General features: G+C 41.6%; 1 protein-coding gene across 1 annotated transcript in view; it reads right to left on the reverse strand.

Moving 5' to 3' along the window:
* STK10 (serine/threonine kinase 10) overlaps nucleotides 1-25,825 on the reverse strand; it is a 77,364-nt gene that overhangs the window by 46,810 nt on the left and 4,729 nt on the right. Inside the window, exon 2 of the mRNA XM_069972318.1 lies at nucleotides 10,750-10,914. Coding sequence (XP_069828419.1) covers nucleotides 10,750-10,914 — 165 coding nt within the window. The remainder of the gene's footprint in view (nucleotides 1-10,749; nucleotides 10,915-25,825) is intronic.

The raw sequence follows: 25,825 nt of genomic DNA on the forward strand, positions 1-25,825 counted from the left end.
CGATAAAAATAGATCCAAAACCTATTAAACGACCAACGACCAATCGTTCGTCGTTTAATCGTTGTCTACTATTACACTTAAAAATAATCGTTCAAATACGACCGATTGAACGATTATTCGAACGATAATCGCTTCGTGTAATACCACCCTTAGGGTGGTATTACACAAAGCGATTTTTTTCAATTAACGATAAACGATCTCCAACGATCGCAATAGCGGTTGCCTAATAATCGTTCGTTTTACTACACGGAAAGATTATCGGTTGAATTGGAGCAACAAAGTTCAAGAACACTCCCCTTTCAATTTGCGAATGAACAGGGAACGGCTAACGACATCTTATTCAAACGAACGATGTGCGAACGATGTGTAAAAGACAAACGATAAAAATAGATCCAAAACCTATTAAACGACCAACGACCAATCGTTCGTCGTTTAATCGTTGTCTACTATTACACTTAAAAATAATCGTTCAAATACGACCGATTGAACGATTATTCGAACGATAATCGCTTCGTGTAATACCACCCTTACAGTAAAAGGTGCTGTATTATGGAAAATAAAGGACGTTGTTCCACAGCGCTTACTGGTTTGTAATAAGTCCTGTAGATACCGAGTACAGGTCCGGACCACACAGAAAATAGTACCAGACTATCTGACCATGGGAAATGCATTTTTGTCCAGTGCAGCTTTCCCAGGCAGTCTGGACAACAGAGGGCAACAAATGCAGAGAAGAAAGTGGCACTTAATGAGCACATCTTATTGCATAAGGGAAAGTATGTACATGAGGGGGGGGGGGGGGGGGGGTATGGCATTTTTTTTCATTTCATGTATAGGTGTGTCCCACAAATGCATAATACATGGTAATGCTAAACATGCTGGACAAGTGTATACCACTTGGGTCCTTGCCCCATTCTCAGCATGCATTCCTTGGAACGCATCAGAGATTTATTTAACAGTTGTTACATATGCTAAGCTATTAGCACATATAAAATTTTAATGTGTATTAAGGTTCACTTCACTATGTAGTCTTATCAAACAACTTTTTTTTATTTTTTAAAGAAAATATGGTGACAGGGGATCCCTTGTGGGGTCAGGGGGAATTCCCTTGTGCTGTGTGGGGAGATCCTTTGTGGTATAACATCTATTATATTACTATAATCATTCAATACAAGATCTTTAAAGTGATATTGTCACCCCCTTTCCATATAATGAGTTCTCAGCACCAAAATCTGCTGTGATTGTACTACTGTTTGTATGGGTTTACATACTCAATTGAATATAAAAAAAATTCTATGAAAAATCTGATGCAAGCATATAAACCCATACAAACTGACTGGGTCTAGACAGTGGTGATGTCACAGAGGGGCAGGGCCTAAAGCAACAATGTTGGCAGAGATATGGGGAACCACACTGTCCACAAAAAATAACATGCATTTTTGAGGGAAGAGACCGTCAAGAAACCAATTATACGATAAGAAATGAAATGTCCAGAATATAAGCTTAAGAATTGTGCTGAGAACTCATTATATGAAAAGGGGGTGAGAATATAGCCTTAAGGGTGTTCACATGCTCTCATTTGCTTTGAATTTGCAACTTCAAATTTGTTTGGAAATCATCAATACATGGTCCACACATCCAACTGTGATTTTGGACAGGTGATTTATGAAGTAAGTCCGTCCTATGGTCTACCAACGTAGGAAGCAAAATAAACGACTACAGCGGTCTGAACAATCCTTTAGCTGCCCACTTGCAGAAACAATGATATTGTGGATCAATAATGTCCACATTATACAGGCGCTACCATTACCAATGACTGCGACAGACAAGTGTATGAGGATTTGCATAGACACGGTGCACTATAGACGTGGCATACAGCCATGTAATCATCGAGCCAAACACCACACCAGGACTCCTGGTATCCGGGGAATGCCTGTGATTCCAGCGTAGGAAGCAGTCATGTTAAAAGGCTGGAAGGCAGGCAGCCCACAAGAGTATGTCTGTGAGCAAGTGGAGGCACATTCTTCAGGGGTTTGGTGTGAACATGTGCTGAATACTGAACTAGAAAGCATCTCTAGTATGTTTAGCATTGAGGGCAAAACAGCTTTATGATGGGTTACTACTGTTTAAGGTCTGCAGCTACACATCAAGTCTAAAGGCCTTATTACACGGAGCGATTATCGGCAGTTATGGTCGATAATCGTCCCGTGGAATAGAAGGCAACGATCAGCCAACATCATTCATGTCAGATGATCATTGCGTCGTTTGTCTTTCAAACATGGTTCTGCTGCTGTCGCTCCGTGGAATACGAGCAGCAGCAGACCGCTGCTGTATGCTATGGGCTGCCTGGACGATCTAGCGATCACCCGGGCAGCCCTCCCGCACTTCCCCGCGGACTTACCAGCTCGCAAGCGGGGAACGAGGAGCAAACGAGCGCTAATAGCGCTCGTTTGCTCCTCTCAGTCAGCCCGTGGAATAGGGCCTTAAGGGTACTATTACATGGCCCGATGAGGGCGTGATAATAAATGTAAATGAGCGCCGATCTGCTAGATCGGCGCTCATTTACTGGGCCTATTACACGGCCCGATAATCATTTAACAAGGGCTGCATGGACATAGTTACTGATGTCCTTGCAGCTCTTGCTAAACTGGCATACATTACCTATCCATGGTTCAGGGCTCCTCAGACAAGCCGCTCTGAAGCTGCAGCGCGCAGGACCCGGGGAGAAGCAGAGCGCAGGAGGAGCCTGGATAGGTAATGTATTTACTTTGCAAATAGTCAGCCGCCGGCTGCGCACCGCTATTACACGTAGCGGTGTGTGGTCGGTGGCCGACAATTATAGGTCTGAACCTATATCAACGATCAGCCGATGACAACGATCGGCTGATCGTTCCGTTTATTACACGGAACAATAATCGGCTGGATAGGGACGATTCGGATGATTATCGTTCCGTGTAATAGTACCCTAACATGGTCTCGATTGCACTTTTTGAAATTCTGAAAAGCTAAGAGAGTGATATAAACTTTAAGCTGACACCAGACATCAACTTACTGTAGAAGAATTCAATAGCATAAAAAGGAAAACGTAGCTTACAAACAACAACCCTAGCTAGGAAAGGACCCACTTGTTGGAAATGACCCCACAGCATGTGAACATGTGGTGGATTTACACAAGTAAAAACGCAAAGGTTTACAGTAAAAGGCATGCGGAGGACAGTTTACAACGTTTGCCAGCCAATATCTGTGTTGAATATGTAGTGCAAGGCGGAGCAAGCCCCCTAGGTGACAGCACACCCTGGTGCTGCTACAGCCTTAATATACAACTTTCATCCACCTGCTGCCTACATTTTACAAATAACTATAGTTTTTGCATTAATAATGATTGGAAATGCATCTGCTTTTTGGTGGTTAAATGGCTTTTTCCTAGAGGGCCTAATGTACCAATAAAACTGGCTTATCACAGTCCTGTACAAAACAAGCTGCAATAGGGCTGTGCAAGGCAGACAGCATTTAAATGGTTTACACCTAAATAATCTCCATGCTTCCTTATGGACCTCCACACATTAGTGTATAGACTCTGACCTATATATTAAGTATTGTGAAGAAACTATGATCAGAAACTAAAAATGTATCTGATAGGTCACGTCGTACCCTGCTGAACCTGCTCGCCCAGCTGAACAAGCATCCATCCCAGACATTCATGCTCAGAAGCCTGCTCTTCCAGCCAGACTCAACATTCAATGGAGCTTGACCTGTAAATTAGTAACTCGACCACTTCATTATCTTCACTAGTACAGACAAAAAGGGAGGAGTTTGGCGCTGGGTTTATATGTTGTATTTTGGTCGCTGTTTGGTCCCTATTGTGGTCAGTACTTTTAGATATAACCAGTGGTGGAATCAACATTTTTATTTGGGCTCTTTAAAGAGAAGCGGTGCTGGAAATGGCAAAACACAAGTTTTTTTGCAGTGCAATGAGGTGCACTTTTTTCCAAATACCAGCAGTATGTATCATATCCCAGAAGGCTAAGATACAACCCTGATGGATAGTTTTGATTGACAGCTGAAGTACTTATCCCAACACTCAATTAAGTTTATCTGGGCAGTGGAAGGACAATGGTAAGGAAGACTGGAAATGGTGCATCCCTCCCTGTGAATATATACCAGTGCAAAAGTTACTATGAGCTTTATGGGGCATCATGTACAGCAGAGAACAGCGTCGAAAGTGGCTTTCCCCACCTGTCAGATCCTGGGGGCCATCTGTCTGCGGCCTAGGATTACACAGGTTCTCTTTAATAATGCATCATGCAGAGAGGTGTAAAAAGAGGCTATACAAAGGCACATGATCTGACAATGGGTAAATCTTCAAATGACTCTGAATTAAATCATAGGCATATGGAGACACAGAAGAGCCCCATTCTATGGCTGCAGTATTATGGATCCATATAACAAAGTTTCATCCAGAACCATATTATGGTTGTATGGGTGACCCATAATAGGAATTGTAGCAGAGACACTACAGTCATTTACAAGCCTGAACCCTTACTTACCAACTACAAGACTTGTATGTGGTTACACTGAAGGTTGTTCACACAGTTAGGCGTTCAAGTGTGCTATTATGGAAACTATTATGAGTGTGGCAAAGTATAATAAAAAGCTTAACAATATGTAAGCGTGGCAAAAATAAATAGTTGGTGGACACACCATGATAGCCAAAAGGGCATACCACAGCCGGTATCCCCATGTATACTGGTGACATACTGCCCAAAACGTGACGTCAACCCAAGCTTTGCTATATTCATAAACTTACATGTTTGTTTTAAACCATTTTAATTATTTTCTTTTCCTTATTTTATTCTGAGTTTATAAAATTGTCATAAAAAGAAAAGCACAAGCACCTGTGAAGATGCAAGCTAAGATATACATGTCATTATAACACATAAAACTTATAGCAACAATCATGCAAAGATATTAAATTTAAAGCAAAACATTCACCATCGCCCCACCCCCCCACCAATGAGAAACCGGAAAAGAGTAAGAGACTAGAAAGGGGGATGGATAGGAGAGGAAAAGTAGGAGAAAGGGGGAAGGGGGAAAAAAAGGGGGGGTGCTCCTCACAGAGTCAAGAGTTTTTCATATTCAGTAGTGTCTGTGAACTGTAGTACCATGTTCGGAAAAGCGGGAAGAGTGGTCGTAGAACTGGGCCACAAGGTCTTTCAATCGCCTGATTCTCAACTCTACCCAACCAGCTAGAAATGGGCAGAGGCTTCAAACACTGCCCAAGTGCTGGTATACGTGCTCTGGCAGCATTGGCCAAGTGACATAGCACCATATATGTATTTTTCTACTCATATATTGAATTGTAAAAATGTATGGGTCAATACTATACTTTTGTATCCCATCAATGAAGAAACTCAAGCATAAGTAGGTTAATCTAGTATTACACCATAAAAGCAATAACACATTTTAGAAGTTGCAGCCCCTTTCTCAGATAGCTCATTCAATCCATCTGAGTAATGGGTGCTTCCCCTGAAACACGTTACTGCTTTTATTGTGCAATATCAAATAAACCTACTGAGGACAGAGATTTCTCTGGAGTCCTTAGAGAAATTACTGGCAGCGCCAAAGGGTATATTTTTCATACTTTTATTGATGGGTCCCAGAACTACCCATCCTTTGCTGGTTACTCCACGACATAGCAGCATTCTCCGCTCCAACACTACCTCAAATATGTGGGTGACAAGGCCAAATTCACAAAAACTAAGGCGAGGGTTGAATTCGCATAGGGATCGTCTATTTAGCCCAGTGTTCTAACTGTTTTACATGAGATGCCATCCTACTGTTTTTTCTTTACCCCTCTTTCTAGTGCATCCAATGATAGCTGGTCGTCATAGGTAACTCAACATTTTGTGTTAGAACATCAGTCAGACATGGCAACCATTGACTTTTCCAGCATGGTCGGAGAAACAAAAACACTTTTTACAGTCCGTAAATTTCCATAGTCTGCACAAAATGTCCCAAGGATGACAACACTGAGAAGCCAGGCAGTTGTGTGCGTCAGTGCTGAGGAAACTCTCTGTAGGTGGGGCTGCAAGAATAAAGTTTTTGTATAGGGCACAGAATACTGTACCAAGTTGTTTAACAATGTCTCTATTCAAGACAAGTGTTATCTGCCCACTAGCTCAGCAGATTCATGCATATGAATAGAGGTCTTGCCTTTGTGCAGTCTACTGGGGTACTCACTGGGCAATATGAGTAGGTTTAGGTCTGGAACAGCAGCATTTGGTTTCCATATAGTGCATCCATCATATGCTTTTCTTTAAACCCAATGTTTTCTATACAAAATCTTTTTAGATGACATAGGTATTACTTTCATACATATACTTCTTGCTGTATACAATGTATGTGACACAAGCTATTGAAGGGGCTTACGCTGAAGGGAAGATTTCTCCAGATGCTGCACCCACACAAATAGTCTGCATAACCTGATCTGCAACTTGTCAGTAACTAGGCAAAGCATGACTGCAAAGGGTAAAATACAAGGAATAGTATAAAGATCAGCGTAAATATTTCCCAAAACAAGTCCTACAGGAAGTTGTAATGGTAAAAGAGAAATGCAGCACAGGTCAAAAGGCCCTATTACACAAAGCCATTATCCGCCAAATTCGACCAATATCGGCCTTTACGGACAATAATCGTCTTGTGTAATAGAAGACAACGATCAACCGATGTTCAAGATGCCGGCTGATTGTTGTCTTTCAACATCTTGAAAACACTACTTACCCCACTATAGAAGCAGTCCAATCTGCAGGTATCATGTTATAGATCAGGAGGATCCATAAGGATTACATATAATTTAGTGGAGACACTTGCAGAATAACTTGTCATATATTCATATAAATCCCTCATTATTCTGGGCTAAGCAGTCATGTGGGTGTTCCACTCAGTCACTGACAGTTATGTCTGTATGTATACGTGAACAAGGAAGTCTATCACCAAGCAGGACCAACCAATTGACCTCAAAGCCCAGCTTCGGCAGCAGAAGAGCAGGTTCATATACATGTATGTAGGAAAAGATTCTTTATAACCATTACATTATTCTTCTAAACCTCTTAGGAGTCAAGTGGGTGGTCCTACTTAGTGACTGACAGCCCTTGCACAAATATACATAAAAAAAATAAATTATCAGTCACTAAGTATAATGCTGACATGACCATTTAGCCCACAATGAACAGAGATAAACACGAATATGACGACAGGTTTTCTGGATTGGCGAGACCGGAATACCACTCTAAACCAGATCACAGACATAGTGAGGGTCTGTCGGAAACAAACATTTGTCTTACTTTTTTCCACCTCGTGATGCTGTATAAACTGTATTGGGAACACTGAATTAAATTATGTCTATTACTTTATTGTGTCACTTTGAATCTTTGAGGAAAAAAGAAATGTAAGTGGACGAGTCTAAGGGGTTTGTCTCTCTCTAAATAACCCTACAGCCTGGAGCTTGTAGATTGTGAGGGATCTGGGCAAACACATTCACTTCACTGAAACAAAGGTCACATGACAGGTCAGTCAGCTGTTGAGCATACTAAATAATATTATTTATTTATAAAGCACCCTTAATTCCAGAGCGCTAGTATTTAGGCTGTGTTCACACATATTGCAGGGTCACTGCAGTGCTATCGTGGTACTGCATCATGACCATAGATTTCCTTCACATGACGGTATGTTTCTATCCATATACGGTCCATAATTACTGGTACGCAGTTACGGACAGTATAGAGCCTGTTTTCTAGGTGGGAATACACAATTTTTTTTTCATGGACTGTACATTTATGCAGAAAGTCCTCTCTGCAAAAAATGATGACATGCACTTATACGATATATTTGCAAAACGGACTTCTCCCAATGGGTCAGCGAAAAATGCAGATGGCATACATATACCATCCTTTTGCTGTCCGTAGCTGTGGATCATTTTTTAGCAACCTCTGTATGCTGTCCACATTTTTTATGGACTTACTGACTGTTCCACAAATACAGACCTTATAACTGCATGTCTTATGTATTTGATTTCTATATCATGTGAAGGCAAATGGTCTAATACCTGGATTTCTGGACATTTGTACTCTACAGCATAGCAGCAGGTCCGACTCACTAGTGATACTAAATTGCATTGTGGTTCAATACAATACAATCTTTGCATGAGAAAGGTGCCTGTGAACATACCCTAAATGTAGCAATGTCGATTATATAATCCTGGAAACTATTTATGACTTTTTATGCAAATAATACACATTTTTTGTACAATAATGTGTAATGTTCAAGTATTCCTGTACAGTAAATACATCAATGTCTTGCTGAAGAATGCAGTATAACAAGCACAAATCTATTGAAACTGGTATAGTTTTCCTGAAAGTAAATGCAAAGACAAGACTATGTAAACAACCATGGCTAAAATTCATGAGAACCGGTTTACTTAACCACCCAATCCACTCAGCGATTCCAAGCATTAACACCAACATTCATTAGCACATCCCCTCAGGCATCGCTGAGATCCAATGATTAATATTTATCTTACCACACAGTGTACACTGGAACGGGCAGCACAAAGAGGTGGCGGATGTGAGTGGGACATCATGAGCTTACCTACTGGAACTCTATGGAACCCTCATGCACACATCACCTGCATGAGATTCACCCACAACATAAACAATAGAACAGAAAGACCTAAAACCCAGGTAAACACATGGAGCTAGGCATTATAACAATACACAATGGATATACTGCAGCCAAGTACGGAGCAATGAGACCCTATCAGAATAAAATAATGTTGTTTCTGGCAAATTACAGAAGAATGTGTTGTATAATACACGGCCATGTCATAGAACGGTCCCTGTTTTTACAACCTGTGAACCTGGCCCCACATTGTGATGCCAGGTTCACACAGTGTAAAAACAGCGGCCCCTGTGAGAGACAGCCGTGTCACACAACGGCCGCTGTCTGTGATGTTCACAAGGTTGGTAATGCAGTACTGGCTGAGTGAACATCACTTTATGTTAATTGAAATGCGGGCACTTTTTGTGCTCTAATTGGCCATAGCACATAATAAGTAGCCGTACTTTACATTGTGTGCACAGACTATTTTGTGTGGCCGCCGTTCACTGAATAGCGGTCGCACAAAATAGATGTGCGGCTTTCTGTGTGCTGCCGCATAGAACAGAATGTATACACTGCAACCATTGTTCTATTGAAAACAATGTTATTTCACATTTCAACAAATAGCGGCCGGTGTTGCAATCTGCAACAATGGCCGTTAATTATTGAAAATATACAGGAAGTGAACATGACTGAAAATTGTAAGCGTTCCCTATGCTGCTGCAAGAGGCCTCCTAAGGCACCACATTATCTCTAAATGCATTGCTTCTTGGGGAGACTATCCTACTATAACATGATTTACTATAAAGAAAAAAAAAAATTAGCACCCCATCATACAAAATCAGATGTAGAGAGGGTAAGGCGCAGGCTCAGATTTACAGCTCAGCACCGATCAATAATACAATAGTGTGCATGTGCCCTAGGACACCAAGACTACAAACACTCCTTCAATATCATTTCTATGACACATGTTTTATGATATTCACTTATGTAACTAAAGTGCAACCTTTAGTAAAGCAACATTCACTGACCAAACATGCAGAAATCTATTAGCCAGGCATGTCACATGTCACATAGATACACATTCCTCCCATAGTTGTGTACTTGTTAATACCTACAGCATTGCATCAGCATCCTTCTCAGAGATCTGAAATGTATTACATATATAGCATATATAACAAGAAAGAATCCATGGATATCTGAAAGGCTCTGTCAAGTATTTGTAAAAAAAAAAAAAGCTAAACCCTTTCCATCAATCTGAAGTACACTCTGGGCACCCTCCCCTAAAGATGCTCTTTCAATAGGTTTTGGTGCCCCATCGGAGGACAGCACAACTTAGTGAAAGGGGTGCTGAACAGAACGATGCATTACATACATAGCTTTGTGTATGGAAATAACCCCATCAGGCACGCCAAGTGATGCGCACTAGTCCTCGCCATTATGTGTGCAGACTCCGTACACTGGAATATTTTAAGAGTTCATTCTCCTGCATATCAGGAGAATGACTGCACATTATCACAAATAGGATACATCGTTTTGTCCAATTTCTGACAGAGACAGAGCAGCATAATCTATAGATTGATTATTTTTAAAGGTAACCTGTCATCAGTTTCATGCTGCCCAAACTACAGGCAACATTTTACACTGACAGCCTCCCTATGTACAATAATATACAGCACTCTGAAACACTGTAGCATAGGAATCAGTTATAAAACTGGCAGGAAGCTGTGATTCATTGGAGCAGTCTCCAGAGGATTCACCCTGCCCGGCCTGCCTACACTGAAGGGGAGATCTCCCTATACTTACATACAGAGAGATAAACCAATGCAGCTGGAGTGGAGACATGTGACTGGGGACTACTAAGTGACGGAGAGCTCCATTCCCAGCTGGTTTTACAACTATGAATCATATGAATTTCCACATGGTTTCAGAGTAAATCATTGTATTGTCTGATCATTGCATTGTCACTGTTTTATGCTGCTCATGGTTTAGGCAGCATGAAACTGATGACAGGTTCCCTTTAAAATATTCTGGAAGTATATACATACACTGCTAAGCAAAGAGAAGAAAAATGTAAGTAGTCTGTCCTTTACTTACCCACAGCTTGTTCTCATAATAATAAGCACCGAGTAGCTTCACAATGTTGGGGTGATTGCAGGTGGCCAGTATTTCTATTTCCACCATGTAGTCCTCCAGCTCCTCCTCACTCTTGGTGTCAATAACTTTAGCAGCAGCCAAGATGCCAGTCTCCTTGTTTTTTGCCTAAAAACACAAGAAACCAATAAACAACATGAAGAGTCTAAACCAGTTCATCAGCATTGAGTATTACTAGAATATACCATGATTTTATTATGTGTGGGGGTCCAACCTATGTGACCCACCATTCAGAAGAATGAATCAGTGCTGAATCACTTTTTCCCTGCACAGCGGTGCTACAAGCAGAGCGCAACCAGACTTATCCAACTAAACAGAGCTGCACTGCAGTTCTCAGATTGCTGGAAGGCACAATAGAAACAAAGAAGACTGTGAGCAGAAAAGGACCACCTGGTCCATCTAGTCTGCCCACCACAATGGCTGCAGCACCGAAGCAGCATAGCAGCTTTTTCATTCTCATGATGCCCCAACTAGCCCTATGGGTGATAAAATATAAAATCAAAGCGCTATGACTGAAAATGAAAATTAGCCCAGTCCTTAAGGCCAAAATCCACTGTGTCCTTTAAGGGTTTATCCAGCGTTAGAAAAACGTGACCACTTTCTTCCAGAGACAGCACCACTCTTGTCTCCAGTTCAGGTGTGGTTTGCAATTAAGCTTCATTCACTTCTATGGAACAGAGTTGCAAAACCTGCACCCAAACTGGAGATAAGAGTCATGCTGTCTCTGGGAAAAAGTGGCCCTGTTTGAATGCTGGATAACCCCTTTAAGGGGTTAAGCGTCTAAGTTTATTTGCATGTACATCTTTTAACCCAACACTTCATAAGACAGATATGAAACGAAAGAAAATGAGTCGTGATTTTTAATGGGAATGGCAGCATATTCACTACAAAGGAAGCCTAAGAACTCTAAAGCATAAGTATACTTTGAAAATCCTGCACAAGAATATTTGTATAACACTTGATGGACACAAAGATGGCACATGACTAGCAAACACAAGACAAAAAAAAAAAACTTCAAAATGCATAAGCACTGTACTCCTAGACATAGGATCAATGCCTGACGGAAAAGACCAACGGAAGAAGAATACTGATGACTTCCCTCTACTTTAGATGAGAATCTGTCAACTCCTGAGCATTCTCACCATGAAGTGTCTGAGACACCAGGATTTTTCTTGTCCAAAGCCATGTTCACACACTGTAAAATAACATCTGACATTTTAAAATAATGACTGGCGTTTTCAGTTTTCAATGGTTTCCACTAAAGTCTATATAAACAACGGTCTTTAGTTCACAAAATGTATAAAATAATTTGCAGCAGTTATTTTACGTTGTTCACACATAGATTTTTCCCACCAAAAGGGTGTGAAAAGCGGTCATGTTGAACTCAACCTGGAATAATGTACCAGCAACCGTCATTGCTGGTAATATGTTAAACAATGGCCGTTAATTTGATACTCAAAACCACTAATTACTTTGAGTAGCAAATACCGATCATTGAAAATAACTGAACATAGCCTGACAATGATGTTGCTTCTCTTTATCTTTCACAAGGTTTATAACATGTGGATAAAGGCCATATTACATGTAGCGATTATCGCTCAAAGATGCTCCATAACGATCGTTCGCTAGCAATAACAGTGTTTTTTTTAGCGAAGGATTCTGAGGTTATTATATTCACTGATTACTGTTACGAACAATCGTTTTTACTTCATTATATGGTCACTAATCGTTCCTCAGGATGACCCACACAACAGGTTTTATCGGCGAACGACTTATTACACGAACAAATATGCGAACAATCAAAGTTGAAAGACCAAAATGAATGATTTTTCATTCGTCGTTTCATCATTGGGTGTTATTACATGGACACTGTTTTAGCGAATTTTTAAACAATAATCGTTCTGTGTAATAGGGCCTTAAGTTCTTGCCAGAAAATTAGAGCGGATGTGAAGAGACACAACTATGTGCTTTGGTGACAGATTTACCAAGACAACATGGAGTATGTGCTGCAACCCAGAAATAGTATTCTGCAGCTTCCAACAAACCTCTAATAAGTATGGACTTTAATGGAAGGCTAATCTTTGCTCCAGTTCCCTTTAAAGATAATTATTAATCTTTAAACCATGACGCTCTGCAGATCCCTGCCCAGTAAACTCTACAGACAGACAAACTCACAGCAGGATGCACATCCCACTGCAAGTTTGTCCGCAGCCCGCCCCGTTAACCCCCGCCGCCGAAGCCTATACTTCACCTGGTCCCCTCTCTGGCTTGCTTCGGGGGTTCTCGGCACGTCCCGCTCGGCCAATCAGTGCACTGCCCCACCGCAGCGCACTGACTGGCTGAGTGGGACGTGCAGACACCGGGAGTCCGAAAGCAAGCCGGAGCAGGGACTAGGTGATGAAATCTGCTGCATTGCGGTACGTGTGAAGGTACGCTAAAAGAGGACCTGTGGTTAGTTTATAATTCAAACAAGGATGTGAATGCTAAATATGAGGGGTGTAAGGCTGATTTATGCCCCCTCAGTCCCATATTCACACAACTAAGCCAAAGTTTCAACGGGAGCTCACAGACTGCATTTAATTTTACAAGTGACACCAAAGGGAAAGCCAACTGATCCCACTGAATTCAATAGGATCTTTTTTAATGCGTCGGAATCTGTCGGTGTCCTTTGTGCAATGGTAACACTTAGCTCTATTTTCTGGCCCAGAACAGATTCTGCAACAAAGACCCCCAATTAAGTTTCATGATGCCCCAACCATGCTCTATGTTACATGGTAGTTTGTCAATTAAAATAATAAAAAAATAATTCACGTGTCTAGGTAGTGCAATGTGGCAATCCTGCAACATCTAAGGCACGTTGAAGAAGCCACTGAGGACCTCGGAACGCCTTTCCTAGCCATAAATATTTAATGCAAGATAAGTAGAATACTAAATGTACTTTATTTTATTAGGCGCCCCCCCCCCCCCCCCCCTTTAAGTAAACTACAAAATGCACTTTAGAAACGAACATGTACTTTGAACAGCTTTGTTCTTCAGCTCTGCCATTCACCACATTCTTTTTGTTGGAGTAAGGTATAACTTTTTATTAGTTTTACACTAAGCCTTGAACTAATGTTAGAGAACCCAATGTAGGGGGGGTGAAACACCTAGGGCAGCATGTCCATTAAAAGACAGGATTATAAGGCATTGCATGTAAAGTGTCAAAAATGTTAGGTCTTGCCTTATTTTCTATTAATGCTACTCAATCACCAACTATGATTACACAACACCTAGTGAACCAATAGCAGTCAAGACCAATGAGGAAGGGCACATGGACACGAACTTCAAATAAAGTGTGAGAACTAAAGTAAAATGACAGAATAAAAGGCACCTATTAATTATACCGCTCTTCAAAAAGAGACTTGTACAAGATCCAACAAAATACTCCTTTTAGAAGCCTTCCAGATTTCCTGCACACATTAATCAGCTAGCTTATACTGTAGGGTGTGCCTGCGAATATATACACGTGACTAGTTATAGAAGGCTATTGAGCTCTGCAGGTCTGACCTTTACATTACTGTGGCACTGTACGTCACATACGGAGAAACAGCACATTGGTCATGGGTATGACTGTGCAATCCTACCGCACTGCCGCAAATGCAGACACAAAGGGATTATGCAAAAATAAAATAAAAAATAATTGCTATTATTGATAACATTACAGATTTATACCACAAGACCTACAAAATGAAAGCAAAGTAAACCCATCTGTTTAAGGCTTAATTCACACTTAACAGATCCATCCCTGCCCTGTACACCCTATGGGCAGACAAACTCACAGCACGATGCACATCCCACTGTGAGTATGTCTGCAGCCCGCCCCGTTAACCCCCTGGCCGTTGGAGCATATACATTACCTGGTCTCCGCTCCGGGTTGCTTCGGGGCTCCCGGTGTCTTCACGTCCCGCTCAGCCAATCAGGGCGCTGCGGCGGGGCAGTGCACTGATTGGCCGAGCAGTACGTGTCGGGAACCCCCAAAGTAAGTCGGAGTGGGGACCAAGTGATGTATACCCTCCAGCGGCTGAGGGGTTAACGGGGCAGGCTGCAGACATACTCACGGCGGGATGTCCATCCTACTGCGAGTTTGTCTGCCCACAGTGTGTACAGGGCAGGGATCTGCACCGAGAAATCCGTTACGTGTGAATGCAGCCTTAAGGTAAAGACATACAGGATAGCCCCAGAACAAGAAACAAGGTCTTAAAGCCCTATGGTCATTTGTAATGAATTCTGACATGTCAGCGGTGAGACCCACTGCGTTTCCGACACACAGTCAGGCAGAGGGCGCGGTAGTGCATTACATTTCCTTGTCAGCGGAAGATGCAACTCTTCTGCACTGCAGTGAGACCCGCTGTCTGACAACTTGCACACAGGGGTGGATTAACTTTACCATAGGCCCCGGGCTGTTCACCAAGTCTGGGCCCCCGCAACCCACTGTAACTATGGTAGCACTAGCGGGGTGTTCATAGTACAGGATAATGTCATGATCCCTTAATTGTGCAAAGTTGCAGTAGAAAAGCAGCGATTTATTGCAAATCATAGCAGAACTGTAGCCAGGAGATATTTCACCACTAAAAGTATCAGTCTTTTTGGGTGGTCATAGGCCCCACAGGAGCTCAGGGCCTCGAGCTACCGTCCGAAACGGACCTATTATAATCCGCTGCTGCATGCACATATAATGCTAACTCACTGCTAGTATTCCAGCAGTGTCATTTACTTCACCCAAGCTCAGCTGCATCCATACATTACTGCAGAGCTGGGTCAGGGGACCAATTCTCAAACCACCAGAAAATTACAATTTCATGTGTAAACAGGTGTAGTCTGTACTGTGTTGCTGACTTCCTGTAAACTATGGGACAACATCACCTATCAGATTCATCCTGGCAGGTTTTAGACCTCTTCGCCCACCAAGCTCTGCCATCCAATTGTGTCTCCTTTTTTGCACAATTTACTAACCCAACTTTCATTGTTCATGCAGATTCTCTATTGTTTAGTTTTCCTAAAACCACTGTGTTAGAAACACCCTAAACTGTTTTCCAGGATTTTTTTTTTTTTTTGATTGACAAGGAAGGCCATAAATAACTAATTGGTAGGATGCCAACATGCAGTGGCACAATGCTTACCAGACATACAGTGCCCACAATACACAGCAAACAAAGCCAGAAGCAGAATTCTCCATACATTGTGTAGTAGTACTGGATACTGGAATACAGATTACCTTCCATTCACAGATTTTGATATTGATAACGATAACCTTTTCTGGGAATAAGCAATCAATAAAAAAAGTCTAAAAAGCCCACAGCTGACCCTTACCTTTCGCTGAACCAGAGATACATAAAAAGGGCACTGATAAGAGATGCTAAATTCACATGCAAAACTGAAAGTATGTAGCAACTGGGAAGTAACCAGTTACACAAGTTTCCATAGTTATTAAAGCAGAAGTTCAGAATCATAAGTATCAAGACCTACCTTAACCTTCTTTCAGAAAGTCCCAAATTCTACAATGCACAAAGTAAGATATGCTAGCTTACACAAGCCCCAGATACAGACTTTACAAAGAGCTTATTCATATTGACAAATGAGGTAAAGCGGTTCCTAAAAACAGGTGCTCATTTTGGACCAGATTTTTGTTTTAATTTTTATAATAACCAGTACAAAGATAATATCCATAGTGACAGCAAGTCAAAGGAGTCATACAAGTACTCTCCCCTCTCCTCTAGTAAAAATCAACCCTTTTGACCCTTCATTCCCTAGCTGTCAGAGCAGTCACAGCAAGCTCCTCTCACAAATACTATCTTAATTCGATAGCCTTCATTCTTCATCTTTAAAAGGTGAAGACTGGGTTATTAAGATAAACAAATCCCTTACCAGTTCTATGCTACTGCCAGTCTGACAGTACCCAGGTCCCCATGTTGGGAAATGCCTGCTCAGTGGACAGCGTCTATTTTTTTATCTTTTTTTTTTTTTTCTGGAAAAAGAAGCCGAAGGAGCCGACACCCATGTCATAAAGAAAGCTACCATGTTCTTACCCTGTCCTGAAGAAATGCCCAGCTGGCTGTAGAATATTGGCATGCAGGGTGGCATGCAAAACCTAGTTGCCAGTGACTACTATCTATAAGAACTGTGTTTTATCCAAGCTGCCAAGCTTACTTTTTCCTATTACGGCCATGACATTAGAAATCTTAAGTGTTTATAATTTTATTAAAATCTTTATTATAAATGAAACAAAATCCATTCCATCCATAAGTAGATGCCAATAGATGTGCAATGTGAATTTAAAATCCTATCTTCGTTTACAAAAAGTGTCCAGATGCTTAGACTACCCCATACACGGAGTTGATTCAGCCACGAATAGTGTGGCATGTCTCAAAGTACAGAAGTATACTGAGGGAAAATAATTTATCTTGTCCAATTCTACTATAGTCAAAACCTGGACTGGAGCTGACTGGATTCTTGTCTTTTTTTTGTGCTTACTTCAGACCAAAAACCAAACAAAAATTTTGGAGCATTCCACTGCACATTTTTCCAGTTTAACATTGGTGTATTCAGTGTAAAATGTACCTTTATGGTGCTTTGTGCGCTATGCTAAGGTGATGTGACCTGATATGTAGCTTGGCTAATCCAAAAGCCTGTCTGTGCCATCATTTATAAAGGATCATATAATCTTCTGTAATTCAGTGTAATTGAGAAGGCACCTATAGCTGCTCGTAGTACAGAACAGTCTGCTTTTCTACAATATGTGTTAACACTAAAAAAAAAAAAAAACAGAGCCACACCTCGGCCTCAATATAAGGGAGAACACCACAGAAAAGGAAGAACTATCACTGAAGGGAGGGACACACCACAACCACAATGTGAAGTCGCTATCTAGAAGGAAGTACATTTTAACCTTTTAAACTAGAATGTTATTGTCTCTATATGACAGCCGCTAGACTTTGAGAATAGCTAGTGCACCTCAAGTCTAAGGTGTATAGGGACCTCTAGCAGAAACTCCCTGAAACTGGCTGTTCACCAGAACTGTGATACTGTATCTTCCAGATGGTTTTTAGTGCTCCTCACTTTCACACAACTTCTCATGACAAGCTGTTGATAAGGTAGGCACAGAGAGAGGACATACTGTTTAGCTTCATTCACTGGTGGAGAGCAAGCTAATGCTTTATTGCCACTCGTGTAAACAGGTAAAAAACGCATTATTGAGGAAAAGCCACTAAATCTAGATGAGGTATTTAGCACATTCCCTTGTAATCCTCTGTAGAAGATGTTTAGAAACACCACAGCAGCTATACTTAGCATAGAGCACAGGGCGATCCCAGCGGACAGCATCTCTCCTCAGGAGATCACAGAGGTTGGAGCAGACACTGCAAATGTTAACGTACAAATACACAGGAACACGTAGCCCTGCTGCGTCATGCCAGCGGACAGGAGCACCATAGACGACTTATACAGACAGGCAGCCCTGCTGCATCATGTCAGCGGACAGGAGCACCATGGACTTCTCATACAGACATGCAGCTCTGCTGCATTATGTCAACAGAGGGGAGCAACATGGACTTCTTATACAGAAATTTGAGTAACTTTTTTTGTATCACTGCCATGAAATGGACATTCTTATCGCATGGGGGATATTTTGCTATGATTTGGTTGGTGGATATTCAACCTTTCCTGAGAGTGAGTTTTTCCCTGTACAGTTGTGCTCCTAGAAGTATTGTGACATCCCTATTCATCATTAAAGTTAGGTGTTCTATAGAGGCCCATGTATAACATCAAACACCAACCAATGCAGTGTGCCACAGCAACCCAACTGTGAAGTGGAGACCATAAAAAGTTACAGAGTGGGGTCACAGAGTGCAAAGGTGCATAGTGTATAGAAGTCACAAACACACTACTGACACCAAACCTCATCTGTGCAAACCCTAGGCCCCATGAGCTTCATGATATTGGTTTTAATGGCCAAGCAGCTTCATGCAACCTTTACATTGCCAAGAAATACATGGAGTGGTGTAATCCAAAGCTAATAGACTGCTTCTCTACCTGTCCAGCTGATGGAGCAGTCTGAAGTTGGTGGAGAACATTACCTGCCTGACTGCATTGTGCCAGCTGTAAAGGTGGAGGAGGGAATATGCTATAGGGCTGTTCCCTTTGTTCCAGTGAATGTAAATCTTAATGTGTCAGCATATCAAGACATTTAGAAAAAATTTTTTACACACCAACTTTGTAGGAGTTCAGTTCAGTTTGAGTTCTGGCCTTCTATGTTCCAGCAGGACTGTACAAAAAGCAAGGTCCATGAAGGAATGCTTGGGAGCTCAACCCTATTCAACACCTTTGCGATGAACTAGAACTGAGATTTCCTCATCTAACATCAGTGACTAACCTTACAAATGCGCTTCTGGATGAATGTGAAAAAATTCCCACAGACACACTCCAAGGTCCCAGAAGAGTGACAGCTGTTTTATTTGCGGCAAGGAATAACTCCATATTAACTTCTATGGCTTTAGAATAAGATGTCCTAAAACCTCTTCTAGGTGGAATGTGTAGGTGTTCCACTACATTTGCCCATAAAGTGTATACACCAAGAGGATTACCCACTTTATACCTCTGATGGATGTCACCTTGTAGGGACACAGTAATATCCATCACCCATAGCATAGGCTCCCGTGTTAAATATAAAACAAACATTACATATATTACATACACAGAAGATTCTTCCTTGGAATTTCACAAGTCACTAGATATAAGGCTATTTGCAGATAACACTGCTTAAGTGACCAATATATGTAAACATGCCAAGAGCAGGGCTATGACCGAGGGATGAGGACAACACTCCCTTCACACGCCAAGAATCAGCAACCACATTTTATTTGCTTACATATTAACCCAACAGGAAGCAAACAGTTAAATGGGCAAACAGAGCTATGCACACACAACATGATTTTTTTGCTAAGAGAGCGAAGTAAAACCTCTAGGAGTGCAGCCAGGCTGCTGAGCTCTACTATGGATTAAATACTGCATCATTATAACATTGGGAAATCAGGGGCTGCACGGCCAGATAGGAGGGGGGATGGGGGTCCACGGGCATCAGTTGAGACTTATGTTCGTTTTATCAACACAAACAGCAAGGTCTCAGACGCGTGATAAGAAGTTACATTTGGGTGTGCACAGGATGTAGCTCTGAGTCGACTCGTTTCAAGACCTTTCGGTTGCAACAACTATGTGAGGAAAACGCTGAGTAAACCACAACAGCAATGAAATACATTGTAATCGCAATTTAGAACAAGAAACTTACTGAATTAAACCATACAGACACAAGCAGAAAAATATGAAGTACCACTGTACAACATATGGAAAATTGCTGCATTAAACCAAGCCCACTTAACATGGGGGTTTCACAGGCTCCTTTAAGACAGGCAGATGGCTGCCCGGCATGAGCACTGATCTAAAAGATTGACACTTGATAAAAACATGGCCCAATTATTATGTGATTGCAAACTGGATCATGCATGTGACCCCTCACTTACATCATTGTTGGCTCCACACCCCTGTTTACACAGTGAGATGTGTGACAAACTAAATTAGATGATTTTTAGGACTGTGATACCAGCAGTGTTTACTCATTCAGAGGCAGCCCACTGGGCCTTTTACATATGGTAACAATCGGTAATAAAGACCCCTTAATGGGTATGGTCATTAAAAAAAATAAAGAAATAAACCTTGACATGTCAGAGACAACGTGAAAAGTTTTGATCGGTCAGGGTGTAATTGCCCTATTACACGAAACTTGTGTAATAGAAGGCAACAATCGTTCATAGTTCATGTCGGCTAATCGTTGCTGTCGTTTGTCTTTCAACATGTTGAAAGATGAACGACTAACATAGCAGCGATCTGCTGCCGTCGCTTTGCGGAATAGAAGCGGCTGCAGCAGATCGCTGCTATCTGCTATGGGCTGCCCGGATGTTCAAGCACCTCTGTACCCCTTTGCCAATCTCCATATCGGGCCCTGCCGGCTCTGTTATGAATAGCGCCAGACCCGTGTCTCTATTCATTCCTGTGGAGCAACGGAAAGAACTTGTACTCATCTCTTTTCTGTCGGCTTCATAGGAATAAATAGAGCTGCAGGTTGTGTGCCGGACCTGCTGCTCTATTCAAAACAGAGCCGTCAGGGCCAGATATGGAAATCGGCAGGCGGTAGAGAGGTCGGACGCCCCGCAACCTTCTGTTTTCCCCTATCCTGTGGATAGGGAAAAGTGAATTTTTTCTGGACAACCTCTTTAGGTCCACCTTTATAGAGTATGCTAATAAGCTTCAGAAAGAAAAATTCTATATTATGTATCTATTTATTAAGCATAATTACATAATATACGTAATTTTTAGCCAATGTCAAGTCCATTTTTAGTGCAAAATAGACCACGCCCCATTTTTTTATAATTGGAAATATGGAGAAAAGTCCTGTGCAACACTTTTTCAGCCAAAATTCTGGCGAAGACACATTAGTAAATCCGGCCCAATGCGATCTATGGTGCAGATGGTCAGAATTTACATTAAAAAAATGTCATGTGAAAGCCTTAGACGTTTTCATGTGTAACATAGACAGTATATTATATGTGCGTTTATATATGGTAACAACTGTTATCTAAGTGGGGTAGTATATACACTATAACCTCTGGGGATACAATACCAAAGACTGAGCGGTTCACCTCCAGTATATAAGGCTTCTAATTAATACCATGGGAGCAGGCAGAAGTAAAATGTGTAAATAAGACACTGGAGGACATGGACAGAAAGAACATTTCTATGCTGCAATCTTTATGCTTACTCACTAGTCCTGCTTCCTCCAATATATTTTTAAAGTCACTATGTGGATATGGTTTACTGCACTGACCACTTTTTGTATGCGAGTCAATAAATATGAAAAGAACTCCCTCTAGGACACTGGATTTCTTATTTTAATGTATAATACATGATAATTAGTAATAAGTCATAAGTCATAACTATGAATAGTGTAAAGTGTATACACTACCTTCAACAAGCCATCTAGTTAATAAACTGATTAGACTGTGTTAATATAGAACATTTCATATTTTATTTATAAGCTCCACCTCCACACACATTGAGTGAGAAAACCATGCTGCACTCCAGAAATAATATGGATATAGGGTGCCAGCAGTCACACCTAGTTCCAAAGATGTAACTACATAAATCAGGAAAATGACCACAGCACTCCCAAACTTGTGAAAAATTGGATTTTCTCAGTGTGAACTGACCCTTATTAAGGTACCTAGACCCAGTTGTCTAACCATTACAATTTGGGCCATGCGACACCTTCCTATGTTTCCAACTTCATTTGCGTTTTTGTGTACTGGCTTGATTAAAGTTTCCATTGAATGGACTGAAATTCCACAGATTTTGCTCAGTGTGAACAGGACCCAACGGCAAATGCTGTGGGGTGTTCCCAATAAGCAGTGGTTAGTACCTACCAAAAGTGGTCCAACTCTTTTGTATTCTGTCCTTAATACGTTCCCAATAGCTTTAATGGAGAAGTCCAGCGAAAATTTTTATTAAAGTATTGTATTGCCCCTCAAAAGTTATACAAATCACCAATATACACTTATTATGGGAAATGCTTATAAAGTGTTTTTCCCTGCACTTACTACTGCATCAAGGCTTCACTTCCTGGTTAAAATAGTGATGTCACGACCCGACTTCCAGAGCTGTGCGGGCTGTGGCTGCTGGGGAGAATGATGGCAGAGGACACTGAGGGACACAGGGCACTGGAGGGACACTAAGTATCCCTCTGCCATCATCCTCTCCATCAGCCACAGCCCACACAGCTCTGGGAGTCGGGTCGTGACATCACCATGTTATCCAGGAAATGAAGCCTTGATGCAGTAGTAAGTGCAGGGAAAAAGCACTTTAAGCACTTCCTGTAATAAGGCCATACAATACTTTAATAAGATTTTTCGCATGGTAACAGGTAAATATATGAGATTTGGAGCAACCTATACAAGTTGCAGGTATCTCTATCCCTGGATCATTATATATCATACTGACATTTCTCAAAGTGTAATAACAGGTTCGTATTTTTGTTATTCCCAAGATAGTTACAATGTAGACACTACCCTTACGTAATGTTCTCCTTATAGGAAACGCCCTCTGCATGGGAGCCAATGTGCAGGGTGCCACTAGCTTGAAATTGATAAACAAAACCACAGAAGGGCGTTAGTAGATGGCAAAATGTATTGTACTGTATAAACGTCCTGCAATGATCTGCTTATCAATTTCTTAAGTCAAAATAAAAAATATAGGGAAAAAAAAAAAGTCCTGAACACAGTAGCTGGAGTGCTTTGACACACATGACTTCAGACTGTGGATCACATTACCATAAGGCAGAAAACTACTGTAAATTTAGTTGGAAAAGGAGCCTGTTAGCGCCATGGGAGATTTCCTAATGCTGGAAGGCACATCTCAGCTCCCATAAAAGAGTATGGAAACGGAGCTGCAGTAACCCACCACTGCACAATAAACAGAGCCACTGTGTTTACCTGGGTGCAGCAACCCTGCAAAGCTATCTATTGGGGGGGTTGCCAGATGATTACACTACACTGATCAGATGGGGATTTATAGAATATCCTAAAGACAACTTGCACCCTTTTCCTGTTTTTTCTTTCCTATCCGCTGTGGATGAGTAAAATACTCTACTCTAGGTTGATTCTGACCACGCTCAGCTCCCTCCCTCCCCCCCCCCCACTTTGTACTCACAGGAAATGTGATCTCCTCTCTGGGAGCCAGGTTAGCTGTCTATTGACTTTGTAAACCAACCCCCATGAGACATTATTTGCATCATCTCCATGCACCTGTGCTTCTTCCATAGACTTACATGTGTCCCTGAGCCTAGGTTTCTGTAGTATGAAAAGTTATAGTTCTACCTCTGCTTGCTGACAGTGAATGCAGGCATATGTACCTTTCTTTGTGTCTCAGCTCTTTATATTGTAAGTGTTATGGATGTTCGAGTCTGGAGGGAACTAGAATGTTTTCATTCACAGTCAGCAAGCAAAAATCTAAACCTACACTACACCCCGCACCCCTAGTAAACAGATGCCCGTTATGCAGCACATAGCTACACCATGCGTGCGTCATCTATATTACATCATCAGCTAGTATGGAATAAATATTGGTGTGATGTGATGCAAAATCAGTGAAAAAAACAGTCCTTTGTTTACTGTGCACTAGTAGTGGGCCGGCGAGTAAGCTAAGGGGGAGAGTACACAAATGGACCAATCAGGGAGATGCATGATGGGAAATGTAGTTTCCTATCTTGGTTATAAATTGGCTTTTAGAAAAACTTGTAACTCAGGAATGGCAGCAGCTAGAAAGACAGGAGACGTCTCAAAATACTCAGGGGGGCTTAGTGAGTAAGACCAGCCAGCATTTTATTTTTGCACTCTTAACTGGATAACTCTTAACCTCCAGGTACAGCACACTAGCAGCCTAGTTCCTGGGATATGCCGACTTGTTGTGCCAACAAGATAACAAACAACACCAATATATGAACCTAAAGAACCAGCAATATGTTTCTTTAAAGTAAATGTACTAATAGGTACATACATCGCTTTTCTTTTTTTACATGAATAAACTGGCGCCGGCGCGGGGATGCTGGTGCCACAGTCCTTTTTTGAACCGCAGTCTGGTTTGAGCGCATGGGCATAAACACTGGAGGCAGCCCCGCCTGCCCCAGTGTGACGGAACCCCCTACTCTCTGTGACGTGGCTCCATAAGAATCAATGTAGCTGTGTCACAGAGGGGAGTGGAGATCGCCCCCCTCACGAGAACCGGGACGCAGTAAAAAAAAAAAAAAAAAAAAAGGACAGTGGCAACAGCATCCCTGCGCCAGTCTATTCATGTAAGAAAAAAAACCCGCAGTACATAGTGGTACATTCGCTTTAAATAATGATCCAAATCTAACGCAAATTGTACTATACTGGTATAAATCAGGTTGATGTAGTCTGGTGTATAAGGAATTCATCGGGCTAATGCTATGCCACTTTGCTAGTGTTTTTTCCACCTACCACAGTTTTTTATTATTATTTTCTTAATATATTACAGTCCTATGGGAAACCAGAAGCGAATGTAAGATTGCAACATATTACACACAACCACAAAGGAAGTGCAGAGACCATGTAACCAGAAAAATGCCTAGTAGCACTTAAAGGGGCTCTTCAGGCATTTCATCTTAGATCATCAATTTTAAGTATGGCGAATTGGTGTCTCATTTATGGGATGCAGACAGCTTGTACTCCTGCTGATCAGGTGGGCAGACACCTTTAATAACTGTCGGCCAAATGATCCTTTAGACTAGTTATCTCCAGTCATCCCCACAACAATGAATGTTCAGCATGACCGAACATTTCTGTGTTCTCTTTGGGGAGGGCTGGCGGCTTATCACTCGGAGAACAAAGGAGTTAAAATATATCACGTCTGACCCCTAAGATGTGAATTTTAGTTCTGCAACAGCTGGAGGTTCGGGAGTTTGACACCCCTGACCTAGATGATCAAGGGGAAAGTCACCACTGCTTTCCCTTATGAGCAGGGGAGTCAGCATAGGTTTATTTATTTATAGCAGTCATAGGTCCTCATCAAACACTTACACCTGCTTGTAAAAACAGCAAATTTGGAGCAAATTTGCTGTCATTTTTAAAGGGGTACTCTGGGCAAAATATATTTTTTTTTATATTTTATTACATATGGAAAGTTAGACAAATCACTAATATACACCATTTATGGGAAATGCACATAAAGTGCTATTTCCTTTAAATTAGTAGATCAGACAGGCTCAATCTAAAAAAAAACGTGTCGTCACGTTTTAAGTGTATGTTTTCCAGCAGGGTCCAGCAGGGGGCGCATGTAGAAGTATAGACTAAGAATATATGAATCTATGTAGAAGATTCGTCCCTCCCTCCCTTCCCATGCTGGCAATATCCCCCCTCCCTCC

The sequence above is a fragment of the Dendropsophus ebraccatus genome, chromosome 1, assembly GCF_027789765.1.
Source record: "Dendropsophus ebraccatus isolate aDenEbr1 chromosome 1, aDenEbr1.pat, whole genome shotgun sequence".
Taxonomy (NCBI): domain Eukaryota; kingdom Metazoa; phylum Chordata; class Amphibia; order Anura; family Hylidae; genus Dendropsophus; species Dendropsophus ebraccatus.